We start from the raw sequence: 14,561 nt of genomic DNA on the forward strand, positions 1-14,561 counted from the left end.
AATTGTATTTTGTACAATATTACAATTGTATAATTAGGACAATATAATGTATTATGTATGTGGGGAAAATCACGTGTAGTAAAATATAATTTATGTGGTTGTTCTTGTTGCTGGATGTTGAGTCAGTCCTGACATAGCCATCGTGTATAGCAGAATAAAACACTCCTTGGTCCTGCCCAATCCTCACAATTGTAATGTTTGAGCTTATTGCTGCAGCAGTGTGACGATCTATCTTGTCAATGGTCTTCGTTCTCACTGCCCTCTTCTTTACCAAGTGTAATGTCCTTCTTCAGGAACTGGGCTCTTCTGAAAACATTCCAGGTACATGCGATGAAGTCTTTCCATCCGCCCTTCGCAATAGCATGGTTGCTGTACTTCTTCCACGACAGAGCTGCTGTTTTAAAATTCCATGGTCATAACTATAGATAATATATGTAACAATAACATAATGTAATAATATTTAATATAATAAATATAAACATGTAAAACAATAAATATATGTCATAACATGTTTATTTTATTTCATATAAATTATGAATATAAATATCCCACAGCCTTTGCTCTGCTCTGTATATTTTGGTTTATTTTGTTTTCATTCTCATTCAGTTTAAATCAAAGGCTTCTTTAGAGTGTGTTATTTAATTTCCATATGTATGTATGTATATATATATATTCTCTTATTGAATTCTAGATTAATTTCATTATGCTCAGAAAATTTGCTTTGTATGATTTCATATTTTATTTGTTTTTTTAATTTATTTAGGTGTTTTTGTGTCCTAATATATGGTCACATGTGCATTGGAGAAAACTCTTCAAAGTTTTTCCATTGGTGGAATATTTTATATATGTCTGTTAGATTAATAGTGCTATTGTAGTATTCCCTTCCTTTACTGATCTTTCCTAGTTATTCTGTTACTCCTTGAAAGTATTGTACTATTATTATTGTTCTTATTAGTTGTCATTGCATCTATTCCAACACCCTATGCACCCTATGTTGTGCATATGTTAAGCCACCCTATACACAACAGAACAAAGCGCTACTCAATCTTGCACCATCCTCAAAATTGTTCCCAGGCTTGAGTAGATTGATGTAGCACCTGTGTCAATCCAACGCCTGAGAGCCTTCCTCATTTTGGGTACCACTCTACTAAGCATGACTTGCTTCTCCAGGGACTGGAATCTCTTAATGACATGTACCGACTAATTAAGTCTCACCTGCCTGCCTCTAAGGAACACTCTGGTCTTACTTCTTCCAGAACCAATTGGTTTGTCCTGTCAGCAGTCCACGGTAATTGAAATATTCTCCTCCAGCATTAAAATTTAGATGCATTGATTCTTCTTCAGTCTTCCTTATTCAATGCCCAACATTCACATTTTACATGCATAAGATGAGGCAACTGAAAACACTATGGCTTCCAGGCCCACCTTAGTCCGCAATGTAATACCCTTGCTTTTCAATGTTCTAAAGAAGTCTTGTGCACCCAATATGTTGAATGAAAGATATGTTGATCTTTTGAGTGCTGCTTTCATGAATATTAATTGTGGATCCAAGCAAAACAAGATCTTTTTCTCCATTTATCATGATGTTACCTACTGGTCCACTTGTGAGGAGATTGGCCTTCTTCGTATTGAGTTATAATCCATATCTTCATGCTACATTCTTCTTCATATAATCCAGCTTCTGTGATGATTTACTCGGCATATAGTTTGGTTGAGTTTAATGAGAGGATACAATCCTAACAAATACCTCCCTGGTTTTCAACTATGCAGTGTTCCCTTATTCTGTTCACACAGCTGCCTCTTGATCCTTGTACAAGTTTCACAGGAGCATGAAGTGTTCTGAAATTCCCATTTTTCCAATGCTATCCATAATTTGTTATGATCCACACAGTCAAATGAATGACCTTGGTATAATGAATGAAACACAAGTAACATCTTTCTGATAGTCTTTGCTTTCAGCCAAGACATTAGCAATATTATCCCTTGTTCCAAGTCCCCTCCTGAACCCAGCCTGAATCTCTGGCAGCTTCCATTCAATGTACTGCTGATACTGTTGTTGGGTGATCTTCAGCAAAATTTTACTTGCATATTATGTCAATGATATTGAGTTAGTTAATTGTGCCAGCCTGGCCGATAATCACATGTGGTGCTGGTTGAAAGGCGGAGGGATAAATGGGTGGTGAAGCCTCGCCTTTCTAGTTCTCGGGTCTCTTGTTTTGTGATGGTTGCATCGGGTGCAGCTGCCTTAGCAGTTCCCTGCTTCAGCTTGCAAGATGGATTTCCTACAAGACATCCCCAAGGAGAAGCCGCATGGATCTATCCCAACGCAGCCCTGGGTGCTGGAGCAGCCATGTGGAGACCCCTGCCAGTGCTGAGATGCTTACACATTCACTGACTCAGCTTTCCTCCTGCAGTCGGCATCATTGCCTCTGTTTTGTGAGGTGAAGGACTTTGTGGACTGGTGTTGGGTATGGGTTAATGTTGGACTTGTGGGCTTGGGGAGCATTGGGTTGGGATGTTTTCGTGATGCACACTTTCTTTACATAAAACTCTCTCTTATACATGAGTCGCTGTGGATTTGTTTCTCCAAAGTACCTAGACTAATACAGATATTGTTCTAAAATTTGAGCATCAATTGTATACTCTTCTTTGGAATGGGAAAAATAGAGATCTCTTCCATTCAGTTGGCTAAATAGCAGTCTTCCAAATTTCCTGGCATAGACTAATGAGTGCTTCCAGTGCTTTATCAGCTTGTTGAAACATGCAGTTGGTATGCCGTAAATTCCTGCAGCCTCGTTTTAGGCTAATGCTTTCAGTGCAGCTTGGCCTTCCTCCTTCAGTACCATTGGTACTTGCTCATATACTACCTCCTGTAATGGTGGAATGTCTACTAGTTATTTATGGTACACTGACTCTGTGTCTTCTTTCCATCTTCTTTCAGTGTTCCCTGCATTGATCAATAATTGATGCATACATTTTTCAGTATTGTAATTCAAGGCTGAATTTTTATTTAGTTCTTTTAGTTTAATATATACTGAGCACGCTCTTACCTTTTGGTTTCTCATTGTTGGTCTTTGCACATTTCATTACAATAGTTTATTTTGTCTCTAGCTGGCCTTTGAAATTTTCTATTAAGTTCTTTGATTTTATCTTTTATTCTATTTACCTTAGCTACCATTTGATTAAGAACAAGTTCAGAGTGTCTTCTGACATTTAATTTGATCTTTTCTTTCTTCCCTGTTTTTTAAAGACCTTTTGCTTTCTTCATGAATGATGTTCTTGATTTCATTCCACAGTTCATTACATCTTCTGTCATTAGTGTTTAATGCATCACATCTTTTCTTAAAATGTTATCGAAATTCATGTGGGATAGACTCAAGGTTGTATTTTGGCTCCCATGGACTTGTTTTAAAATCTTCAGCTTGAACCTGATCTTCCATATGAACAATTGATGGTCTGTTCCATAGGCAGCCCCTGCTTAATTCAAATGGTAAATAGAGTCCCTCCAATGTCTCTTCCCACTGGTCTAGTCAATTTGATTTCTCTGTAATCAATCTGGAGAAGTTCATGTGTATGGACTTATTTTGTGTTGTTGAAAATAGACATTTGCTATGAGCAAGCCATTAGTCTAGCAAAGCTCTATCAGGTGATTTCTAGTTTCATTTCTATCACCAAGACCATTTGTTCTGAGTATATTCCTTCTTTGTTGTTTCCAACCTTTACCTTCCAATCCCCACTGGTTATCAATGCATCTTGATTGCAGGTTTGATCAATTTCCAACTGAAGACACTGGTAGAACCCTTCAATTTCCTCCTCATTATCTTCTGTGATGGTTCATCTATTTGAAGAATGGTTGTACAGGCTGGACTTTCTTAAGGTGGATACATATAATCCTGTCACACAGCATGATCCTTCAAGAATCGTTTTGAAATATCCATTTTGACTAGGACTCCATTCCTCTAGATAGTGTCTTTCCTGGCATAATAAGGCACGTGAGTTTCTGACTCAAAGTGGCGGACACCAGTCCAGTTCAGCTCCCTCATGCCTATGATGTCAATCTTTTTGCATTCCATTTCATGTTCGAAGACTTTCCATTTTCCTAAATCACTATTTACACATTCAAGCTCTGACCATCAGCAAATCTTTGCAGCTCTTTCTTCTTACTTTGAGTCATGCTCTATAGGAAAATGAAAATCCTGAAGGCTCCCTTCCCACAGGCGTAACTCCACTTACATCGCCATGGTTGATTCCACTTGGGGAGAAAGCCACTCCTCCTCAGTCACATTTTCAGTGGCCTCGGGAACCCATCCTCCTTCACTGTCTCCCACAGTCTTCTGCATCCATTCGTTAGGCATTCAGTGTCTGGCAGTGTCTCCAAGCTATGCCAAAGATGTGCAGCTGATTCCTTTTTCTTAAGCTCTACTGAAACCATTCACTTTGGTGACACTGCTGGAATTTGAAATACCAGTGACAGATCTTCCACCATCACAGCAACACATCAGCCACCACAGTACAACAAAGTGACAGAACAATGGTGGACTATTATTACACCAGAAAGCAAAGCCCTCACTGCTATTGAGTCAATGCTGACTCACAGTGACCCTATAGGATGGAAGAGAACCACCCCTGTGGGCATTTGAGACTGTAGCTCTTTACACGAGTAGAAAGCCTCTTTTTTTAAAATCATTTTATTAGGGTCTCATACTACTCTTATCACAATCCATACACACATCAATTGTGTAAAGTGCATTTGTACATTCATTGCCCTCATCATTCTCAAAACATTTTCTCTCCACTTAAACCCCCGGCATTAGGTCCTCATTTTTCCCCCTCCCTCCCCGCTCCCCCCTCCCTCATGAACCCTTGATAGTTTATAAATTGTTATTTTGTCATATCTTGCCCTGTCCAATGTCTCCCTTCACCCACTTTTCTGTTGTCCGTCCCTCAGGGAGGAGGTCACATAGGCCAGTGTTTGTTTTATATATTTTGAGACTCTGACATTAGTTGTAGAGATATTGACCATTACTGTATCATCTTAGTGAATTGATTTTTTACAATTATATATTGTCTTTTATAGTAGAATTTGACTTAACGTCTATTTTATCATATATAAATTTTGCTACACCTGTTCTCTTTTGGTGAATAACTGCATAGAATATTTTTAGCCTTTGAGTTTAGTCTATATCTATGTCTTTGTGCCTAAAATTGCACAGTGTTTTCAATGGCTAATCATCCAGGGTGCACTGAGCTCTCTGACTTTTAAAGTCAGCTAGGAGACACGATCATTAACTGCTAGAGCCACCAAGAGATGCTCTTGTCTAATTATCACTTGCTTTTCAAAAGAAATATTTGTGAACATTAAAATTAGTATATGTTCTCAAAGATCTTTATTTCAAATGTTTCTTGTGAATTCACATATCCTCATAGAACATTCCCCACGTCCCCAAAATCAATGAAACATTTTGTGTCCAATGAATAGACTAAAGTTGCAAATCAGAATTTATTTTCATCTATTTACAGAAAAATCTTCATCATGGCAATGAGGTCACACAAGAAATATATGACTCCAAATAGCATTCAATAAAATGAAATGTCAAGACATAAAGAGGGTAAACTAAACACACGATCCCCAAACTATAATTAACATACTACCAGGGGCTGTTGACCTCTTTTCGGACAATTTCCCTTGACGGAGACCACAATGCCATGGGCTGAGAGCTACAGGAAGTGAACCCGGCTCTGAGATTAATTCGAAGACAGGATTAACCCCCACATAGTGGTAAGAGGACGGCCTTTATGCAGCAGGGTGGGAAAGGAAGTAGGGAGCCCTGGTGGCACTGGTGGGTAGACATTAGATTGCTGTCAAAGAGAAATGGCATTAAAACTCAGCCTCATGTATTTCAATTACATAATGGACTGAATGGCAGCACATAGCAAGAAACAACAGAAAAGATTCTGAAATATTTACTGCTTAGTCTGTATTATGGAAACATTTTGTGAAACGATGCATACAATGAGGAGGCTTCACAAAGCTCACGGAGCAATGCAATTGAAACCTAACGGAATTGTTCCATGACTCTGGGAGCCCCCATGTATTTAGCAGGTACTCTTTGGAGCTAGAGCTCCATGGTGGCTGTTTAGGGTTTGGATTTGTTTTGTTAACTTGACAAGGCATTTTTGTTTAAAATATTTTATACAACAAACAAAAAGTCGGTGGTGAGATGACACTGCAGCATGGTGAGCCTATGTGTGTCGGAGCAGGACAAATGGTGTTTTCAATAGCTAAATTCTTTTGCAGGTCTCCAGGTTTTTCTTCCAAGGTGCTCTGTGAGTATTCACAACTCCATCTTTTTGGGAACAGCCATGTGTGACAAATGCTTGTACCACCGAGGAGTGCCAATCCACAGTCCTATAAAATTAAAGACAAATAATACAACTTCTTTTCAAAGATTCTACATAAACTTTGTTCACTAGTTTAATAGTAAACATATATGTAATTATCCTTTTATTATTATGAAGTTGATATGGGTATTATTAATTTTAGTTTTTATATCAAGTGTTATCCTTTACGAGACTTTATTTTGAACAGCCCAAGGATTGTCTTATATAACTATGGAGATGTTCTATTTTTCTATTGTTCTCAAATAGGTCATCATTATATATATGGCATATACTACAATATTTTAGCCTATACAAAATGCTTTTACACTCTCTCCCCCAAGATTTGAACTGATTTTACTTGCTGTACTATGATTACATTTTGTAATTATACTTTCTATTCCTGAGCAAGGAATGCACTATTTTAAACATAATTTCCTGGTCAAATATTTTTAGGTCGTTTGTACTTTGAACTTTGCTCTTTCAATGAAGGCCCTTGTGCCTTCTGAGGTGTAACTGTCATTCTGCACACCTTCAATGGGGCCAATATTTTATCATCCTGAGTAGAAAAATCACTGTGCATCATTATGGTGAGATCTTTACTTAGTGCTATTTAGTTTTCAAACTTTCTTATATATCCTTTTCTTTTAAATTTTTATAAGTATTTGTCTTTCCACGTGCGTGGTAACCTTTTAAAGTAAAGACCAAATCATCTCTATTCCAATCTTGTCTATTATATAACATGTAACTTGGTACATTGACCATGGTAGATCCTGGATATATGTTTGATGAAATTGTTTAAACAATATAATCATCTAGCTAGCAAAGGAAGTGTGCACAGGGAGCTTCTTAAGTATAATTCTTATAATAAAGAGGCTATTTTCCCTATTAGATGTTGTTTGTTAGTATGCCACCCAACACTGACTTCTACCCCCTTCTCAAACCAGAGCATTAAATGGTGTTGAGTAGCTGAAGTTTCCTTATTTAAAGAGGGATATTAAAGCTGATAGGTAATAATTATAATCTTGAAATCTCTATAAGATGAGAAATACTTTTATAAGATTTTTCATTGATCTTGTCTGTCTACCATATACTACCTTTTAATATTTGAGCAACTTATGATGAGAAAATTATCATCATATATTTTATATTAAAATCTAAGGTAATACATTTTATGTATGTGCCATATAAGGGTGTACCTTGTACATTTGTAAACAAGCAAACAGTAAATCACCATCACTGAATTTATTCTGACTCATAGGGCAGGCTCGAACTGCCCTTGTGGGTTTCTGACACTGACATTTTACAGGAGCAGAGAGCCTCGTCTTTCCCCTTATAATGGTTATCTAAATTTTCACTGAGCCTGATCATTATTGCTCCATGACGTGTTACTCTTTCCAATAAATACAAATCATTATATATGCAACCACATGTGAGACTTATAAAAATGTGAATCAATAAATATACATCCTAATGTAAGACTTCTAATTTAAAATCTTAACAAATGAAAACAATTTATTGGTCACAGGACGTGGCTCAATTTTCAGTATGGATTTCTTACGAGGTAAAATATGGAGTGACTCCAGTGCTACAACTGGTATGTGTGAATGCAGTGCTTACAGAACCACGGACAAGTCTTTCCTTTAATAAGACGAGTGTGATGCCAGAGGATGCCAGTCAGAACTTCCACTGTTATGCATCATGCTTGTTATGTTAACTCTTTCTTCATCTCATATTTCCTTTGAGATCATCCCAAGGTAGAATGTTAATTTAGTAGTGATAGTATGTGAAAGATCTTACAGAATGTGACATCAATATCCAAACAAATAAAAACAGTATCTTCGTATCGACATGGTATTAATTGTTAGTCCAGCTAAGCTTACAGAGTCTCAGAAACCTCCAAAGAGTCACTGTGATTTCAAACCAACTTAATAGCAGGGAGTGTGTTGGATTTATATGGCTACCTACATATATAGCTTTACAAATATATATATATGTATACATGTAAAGATCCATGTCAATATATATTAAATCATACATAGAATATATTTTATATATTTGGGGCCTGTTATTGGTTGTGTGTCAACTTGGGTGGGCCAGGATTCTCTCATGATGATTAAGCATAGTGTTGTCAACTCCGTGTTGGGGTCTTCTGGGAAGTAACCAAGCAGTTGTGGGGAGAGTTGTTGTTGGTCAGTGTCATGGTCATCTCCAACTCAAAGTGACTCTAGATCCAAAGAGCCGAACACCGCCTGGTCTCCCGCCATCCTTACGGTGAATATGTTTGAGTGCATTACTGCAGCCACAGGGTCAATTCATCTTGTTAAGGGTGGTGTTCTCCCCACCACCACCACCCCACCCTCTCCAAGCATGATGCCCTTTTCCTGGGTTGGTTCTTTCCCAATAATTTGGCCAAAGTACGTGAGACAAAGCCTCGCCATTTTTGTCTCTGGCTGTACTTCTTCCAAGACACATTTGTTTGTTCTTTTGGCAGTTTGTGGTACTTTAAAAATATTGTGTGAGCACCATAATACAAATGCATTGATTTTCTTTGGTCTGCTATTTTTAATGCTTTACTTTCATTTGCAGATGAGCTGGATTTTGCTGACCCACAGAACTGGACGTGAATGTGTTTAGGTTGAAGCTAGCAGTGGAGTGGCATGTCCTTGAGGGTGTTTATTGGAACTTTAAAAGAGCTTTGTAACATTGCCAGAGAGGGGCAGAGGCCAAGCCAAGAGGCTGCAGGCAAGAAAAAGTCCTTCTTGAGGGCAAGACAGAGACTGTTGTTCAAGAGCAGTTGTATCCTGGGTACTTCTCACCTTAACTGTTACCTGTAACCTTTCCTAAAGAATAGCATTTAAAATTGAAAATATAATGGCTTGGGTAAGGTGAACTTAAGACCTCAAGGTAATATTCTTGCTTTTCAATACATTAAAGGGGTCTTGTGCTGCGGATTTCCCCAGTGTAATATGGCCTTTGAACTCTTGACTGGTGCTTCCATGGCCATTGATTATGGATTCAAATAAGCCAGCATGCTTGACAACTTCAGTCTCTTCTCCATTTATTATGATGTTACCTATTGGTTCAGTTGTGAGGATTTGGGTTTTATTTACATTGACTTGTGATCCAAACTGAAGGCCATCCTTGATCATCATTGGAAACTGCTTTAAGTTCTCTTTACTTTCAGCTAGCAAGGTGTGTATCTCTTTCTATACCCATACATATGCAAGAATCATTCATTTTGCTTCTCTAATCTAACCTACCCTAGGGCTTTATCTATCATACACATAGATTTACATATATATATTAAAGTAGGAATAAAGGGAAAGCATACCCAAAGTGTGAGTTTCAATTAACAGGTTTTATTAGAAATAATGATCTGCCTGGGTGTTTAGAATGCAATGAGAGAAAAGGGGGCAGGGTGAGGGGAGATTGGAGGACAGAGTGAAGAGAGAGTAACTGAAAGTAAGAAAGGGAGAGCTAGAGACAGGGAGAGACTGGGATGAATGTATGGCCACAGGAGAAGGTGAAAAAAGGCAGAGAGAGTGAACAAAGGAATCCAGTGTTAATAAACGTTTGGGACAGAAATAAACTATCATGTCTAAAAGTAGCCTGTGCTCCACTCCAATGAGTGTGGGACCAGCAGAACATTGAAGAGGAGGGGAAGGTAGAACTTCAAAGAGAGGGGGAGGTAGAACATTGAAGAGAAGGGGAAGACAGACCTTCGAAGAGAGGAGGAAGGTAGAATGTTGAAGAGAGAGGTAGAACATTGAAGGGAGGGGGAAGGTTTCTGTGAGATGTCTTCAAAAGGCGATGTGCCATGTGATGCTAATTGGGGATGGAAAAGAGTTTAGAGATGCTGCCTGTGACTGAGAACCATACTGTAGTGTAACTGCTGGAACATATATGTTGTTGTGTTGAGGTAACTTTAAGTCCGTTCTGACTCATATTTACACAATTTTTTAGCAGAAAGAAACATTTCTCAAGTCTGTGCCATCCTCAAACGTACACTTGCAGGGAATGGTCTCTCCTGACAACATGCCCAAAGTATATGAAACAAAATCTCCCCATCCTCACTTCTATGGACTATTATATTTGTAGCTCTTCCAAGATAGCTATCTTTGTTCTTATAGTACTCCAAGATACGTTCCATATTCTCTGTCAGCACCATTATTCTAAGACACCGATTCTTCTTGTCTTCCTTTTTGACTGTCTGTGATAGGTAGGTTTATTGCACCAACCTGGCCAATGAACACATGTGGGATGAATTGAAGGGCAAAGAGATAAATGATTCTACAAACCTCGCCTTTCTTGTCTTTTGCTCTTTGATGATCAGGCCAGTGTGCAGCTGCCTTACCTCGTTCTCTGCATCAACTATGCTACCTGTGGGACACCTAACCTGTGAACTGTGTAGCTGTAATTTAAGGTTCCTTCAAGACCTGCTTTGCTGCACTGCTGGAATAGTTATACATCACTTGAGCTGGGGACTGTCAGACCCTGTCATATGGCTGACTATTGGTGACCTGCCTTGCTGTTTGCTTTCTGTGGGCAGATTGCCTAATTGCTCTACATATGACTCAGCTGTGTGCTTCCTTGACTGGCACCCAGTGGCCCTCAAGACTTGAAGGACTGCCAGTGTATTAGCTGTCTCAAAGAAGTGAAGCTCTATAGACTAATTAGCTGTTTATTTCTTATGTTGTATATCTATGTAGCTAAATATATATATATATAAAACCATAAGTTTTGTTTCTCTAGAGAACCCTGTATAACATACTCTCCAACTTTCATATATCTGTGAGGAGATTGAACAAACATAGCTTGGAATAGTAGCATCTTAGTCCACAAAGTGATGTTCTTACTATTCAATAATTTAAAGAAGTTGTTTGCTGCAGATTTGCTTAATGCAATACATCTTTTGATTTTCATTTTTCTTTTGTTGAGCTTTTAATTAACACATCACAAATTCCAATTGTTCGTATCAAGAAGGGTTGTGCACTCATCACAATCAACTTTGGAAACTTTTCTCCCTTCTTTTAACCAATTGATGTTGAATCCCCATTTCCTCCATCCCCCTTTTTTGCCCCCAGACAATCATTAATCCAGCGACTGTCTTTATAAATCCACCCATCCTGGTTTTCCTATACAGGTGAACATAAAAAACAAGGGCAAAAAACCAAACTACCTAAGAGATCTGGGTTTGGATCTTTATTTTTTATGATCCTTGGATCACACAGGTAGATGTGCTTCTTCTGTGTGGATTTAGCTGACTCCTCCCTTAGACAAACCTTGTTTTGCAACAAACTTTGAACACACACGTGGTTTTTCCTGATAGCCAGGCACCATGTGATTTCTTCACTACACTTTGCTCCAGCATCCATACTTTTCAGTGATCTCTTTATGAGGATAAGTACCAGGCAGGCCACGTCACAAAAATTAATTGTTCTTCTATTAAGACTATGAACACTGTGAGCTCAAAATCCATTCATATAACTATGGTTTCTATAAGTTCCTGATTCACTTTAGAGACACCTTTATCATTTAATTGTAATGCACCATGTCATCTCCATGGGGCTTAAGGTAATTCTATTGCTACTCACATTATTTTAGTCAATGATAAAATACTGTTGAGCAAAAGACTTTGTATATGGGCAGGACTTGCTATTAGACTCCAATACATGAATTGTTAGCTTTAGCTTCAGAACATGAGTGACTGGACACTGATTTTACATGCCCTGAGGATTGGAGGTATGACAGTATTTCAGTGACACTCATATAGGTAGGCAGAGTCATGCCTGATCAAATAACATGTATCAAAAAAGGGCAGAGAGCACAAGAACAGCAAATATATGTTGGTCCCAGGTCACCATTCATTGGGCACTCTCAGAGCAATAGGTCCAATCCCACCAAAACATACTGACCACCTATTCAGTAAACTTGGGACAGCAATCATCTGTTTCTTCTCCTACTCGAGAATTTCAACTTGAACCTCAAGGGACTACTTCCACTCCCAAACAGCAGCGAGGAGGTTAGAAAAATTAGACTTTGAATGAAATTCATAAAACTCAAGAAGAGATTTTGTGATCAATCTAAATTGCATAGAAATTTGCTAAGAACAGAACTTTTTAAAACCAAGGTCAAATATAATATTATATTAGTGACTTGGAGATTAAACATTACTTACATAATGCAGGTTTTGAAGGAAGCCCTCTTCTGTGAAAGACAGGGAGTGCTTCTGGGAAATCCTGCCTTTTGAGTAAGCTTATCTGTATTGATGCTTCTCACTAGTGTAGGATCCTGGATGGGAGAGATCCTCTCAAGTCCAGGGACATGAATAGGAATCGTAGCACTCTGTGGTGGGATCGCCTGTCAGAGTCACTGGTTACACATAGTCTATGGTTCACTTAGAAAGGGGACTGTCAGAGAAGATGTCTAGTATGGGTGCTTATTAAGGAATGGGTGATTGAAGGCGTGCTGTGAACCCTACAGGGTATCTTGGAGATAAGTCCCAGGTGTGCAGGAAAGGAGAGGCCTCTCCCAGCCATTTGTCCACTTTTGATCTGTCTTCTTTGCTGGTTCCACTTATATAAGATTTACTTGGTTTGGGTGAGACAATTTTATTTGATACAGAAGCAAAATGAGCCCACCTGGGCTGACATCTGGATTATGTTGGGGGCCAGGAAAAGTAAGGACAGGATATCTCGCTCCTTTTAATATAAAGGATATAAGATACCCCGTTACTTCACTGGTCTCCATTCCTATGGCCCCTAACATTTCAGAAGTCTTCTTCAATTATCTTTGCATTCCTCCTCCTTCCCTCACCCCCCATCACCCCCAACCCAAATTAATGGTTATTTTTAGTGCAACACAGCAATGAGAAATGAGTCCACATTACCGAGTTGAGACCAGGTGTCATTCTGCTTTGTTTGGTTAATCATTTATTTGATGCTCAAATTTTGACATATTTCTATATGTATGGTAGCAAAATACATTTCCCTATTTATTGCTTGGTGCTTTAATTCTTAAGGATTCCTAATTCTCCTCTTAAAGTGTACAAAAGCTTGCAGTTGTATATTAACATTTTTTCTGTTATGATTGATGCATATAACTTCCCAGGTGTTATACTTCATTCCACTATAGTGCAGATAAAGATGAGATAGGCTAAGGATCAGATAAGGATTACACTATAGTTCAGATAATGGAAGACGTTGGACTGCTAGTAGTAAGGACTGAGCTTCAAACCCACCAACCGCTCTGACGGGAAAAGACAAGGTTGCCTCTTTCCATCGATATTTTCAGCCTCAGATACCTTATAACTCACACTAGATGGCCTGGAGTGGTGATGGGATCTTCCATAAAATATTGCTGGCCACTCAGGGGGAAAGGTCATTAACCTTTTAATATCTCTGTAATCAAATGAAATTTTTGTTAATATTCAACTGGTGATTATTTATGTTTTCATTTCTTTAAATTTAGGTTCAGGTTCTTCGGAATGCTGGAGAAGAAGTGACCTTAACGGTATCATTTTTAAAAAGAGCACCTGCTTTCCTGAAACTCCTGCTCAATGAAGATTGTGCATGTAAGCGTTTATGAAGAGTGAGGAAACGCTCACATCCTCATTTTCCTTTCCGAACCATTCCTTTCAGGCTGTAATTGGCAATCTATTTTTAAAGTTGGGATTCCTGCCTGAAAATAAACATTTTAATATTGCAAAGTGTTCTACTAGCCCCATAGGAAAAGGAAAAGATGCTGTTCAGAAGTTATTCAGCACACCTGAAGATGTTCTCCAACTTTAGAATGGGAAAACATGTTTATTTAAAAACAGGAACATATCATTTTATAGCCTTATTAAATGTCATTTATAATATTTAGTGAATATATTTTCTCTAAGATGAAAATGACATGCTCTTATTTGACTTCTAGGCGTGCTTGAAAACGAAGTTCATTTATATTGCCTCAATAATAGTAGGAGAGAAAAGGAAAACCTTGCCAATTTGGCCAAATAATATTTCACATAATATTTATTTAACATCTTTAAATCTGTTTGGTTCAATTATTTTCTAAAATTAAATGTAAAAGTTCCTAATCAATAAGTTAGCAAAGAAAACGAAAGGTCGTTTTTAGAGTTAATTGGGATTAAGTTCATATGTATAATTCAGTAATTCAATCACATCAAGAAGAGTTGT

General features: G+C 38.1%; 1 protein-coding gene across 1 annotated transcript in view; it reads left to right on the forward strand.

Annotated features, from left to right (window-relative positions):
- Positions 1–14,561, forward strand: part of SNTG1 (syntrophin gamma 1) — a gene marked incomplete at its 5' end in the record, with an annotated part of 207,702 nt that overhangs the window by 37,474 nt on the left and 155,667 nt on the right. Inside the window, one exon of the mRNA XM_004697549.3 lies at positions 13,852–13,954. Within this exon, the coding sequence (XP_004697606.1) occupies positions 13,852–13,954 (103 nt within the window). The remainder of the gene's footprint in view (positions 1–13,851; positions 13,955–14,561) is intronic.

Source organism: Echinops telfairi, unplaced genomic scaffold (genome assembly GCF_000313985.2).
Source record: "Echinops telfairi isolate 266 unplaced genomic scaffold, ASM31398v2 ScPeMD7_1;HRSCAF=3_0, whole genome shotgun sequence".
In the NCBI taxonomy this organism is placed as follows: domain Eukaryota; kingdom Metazoa; phylum Chordata; class Mammalia; order Afrosoricida; family Tenrecidae; genus Echinops; species Echinops telfairi.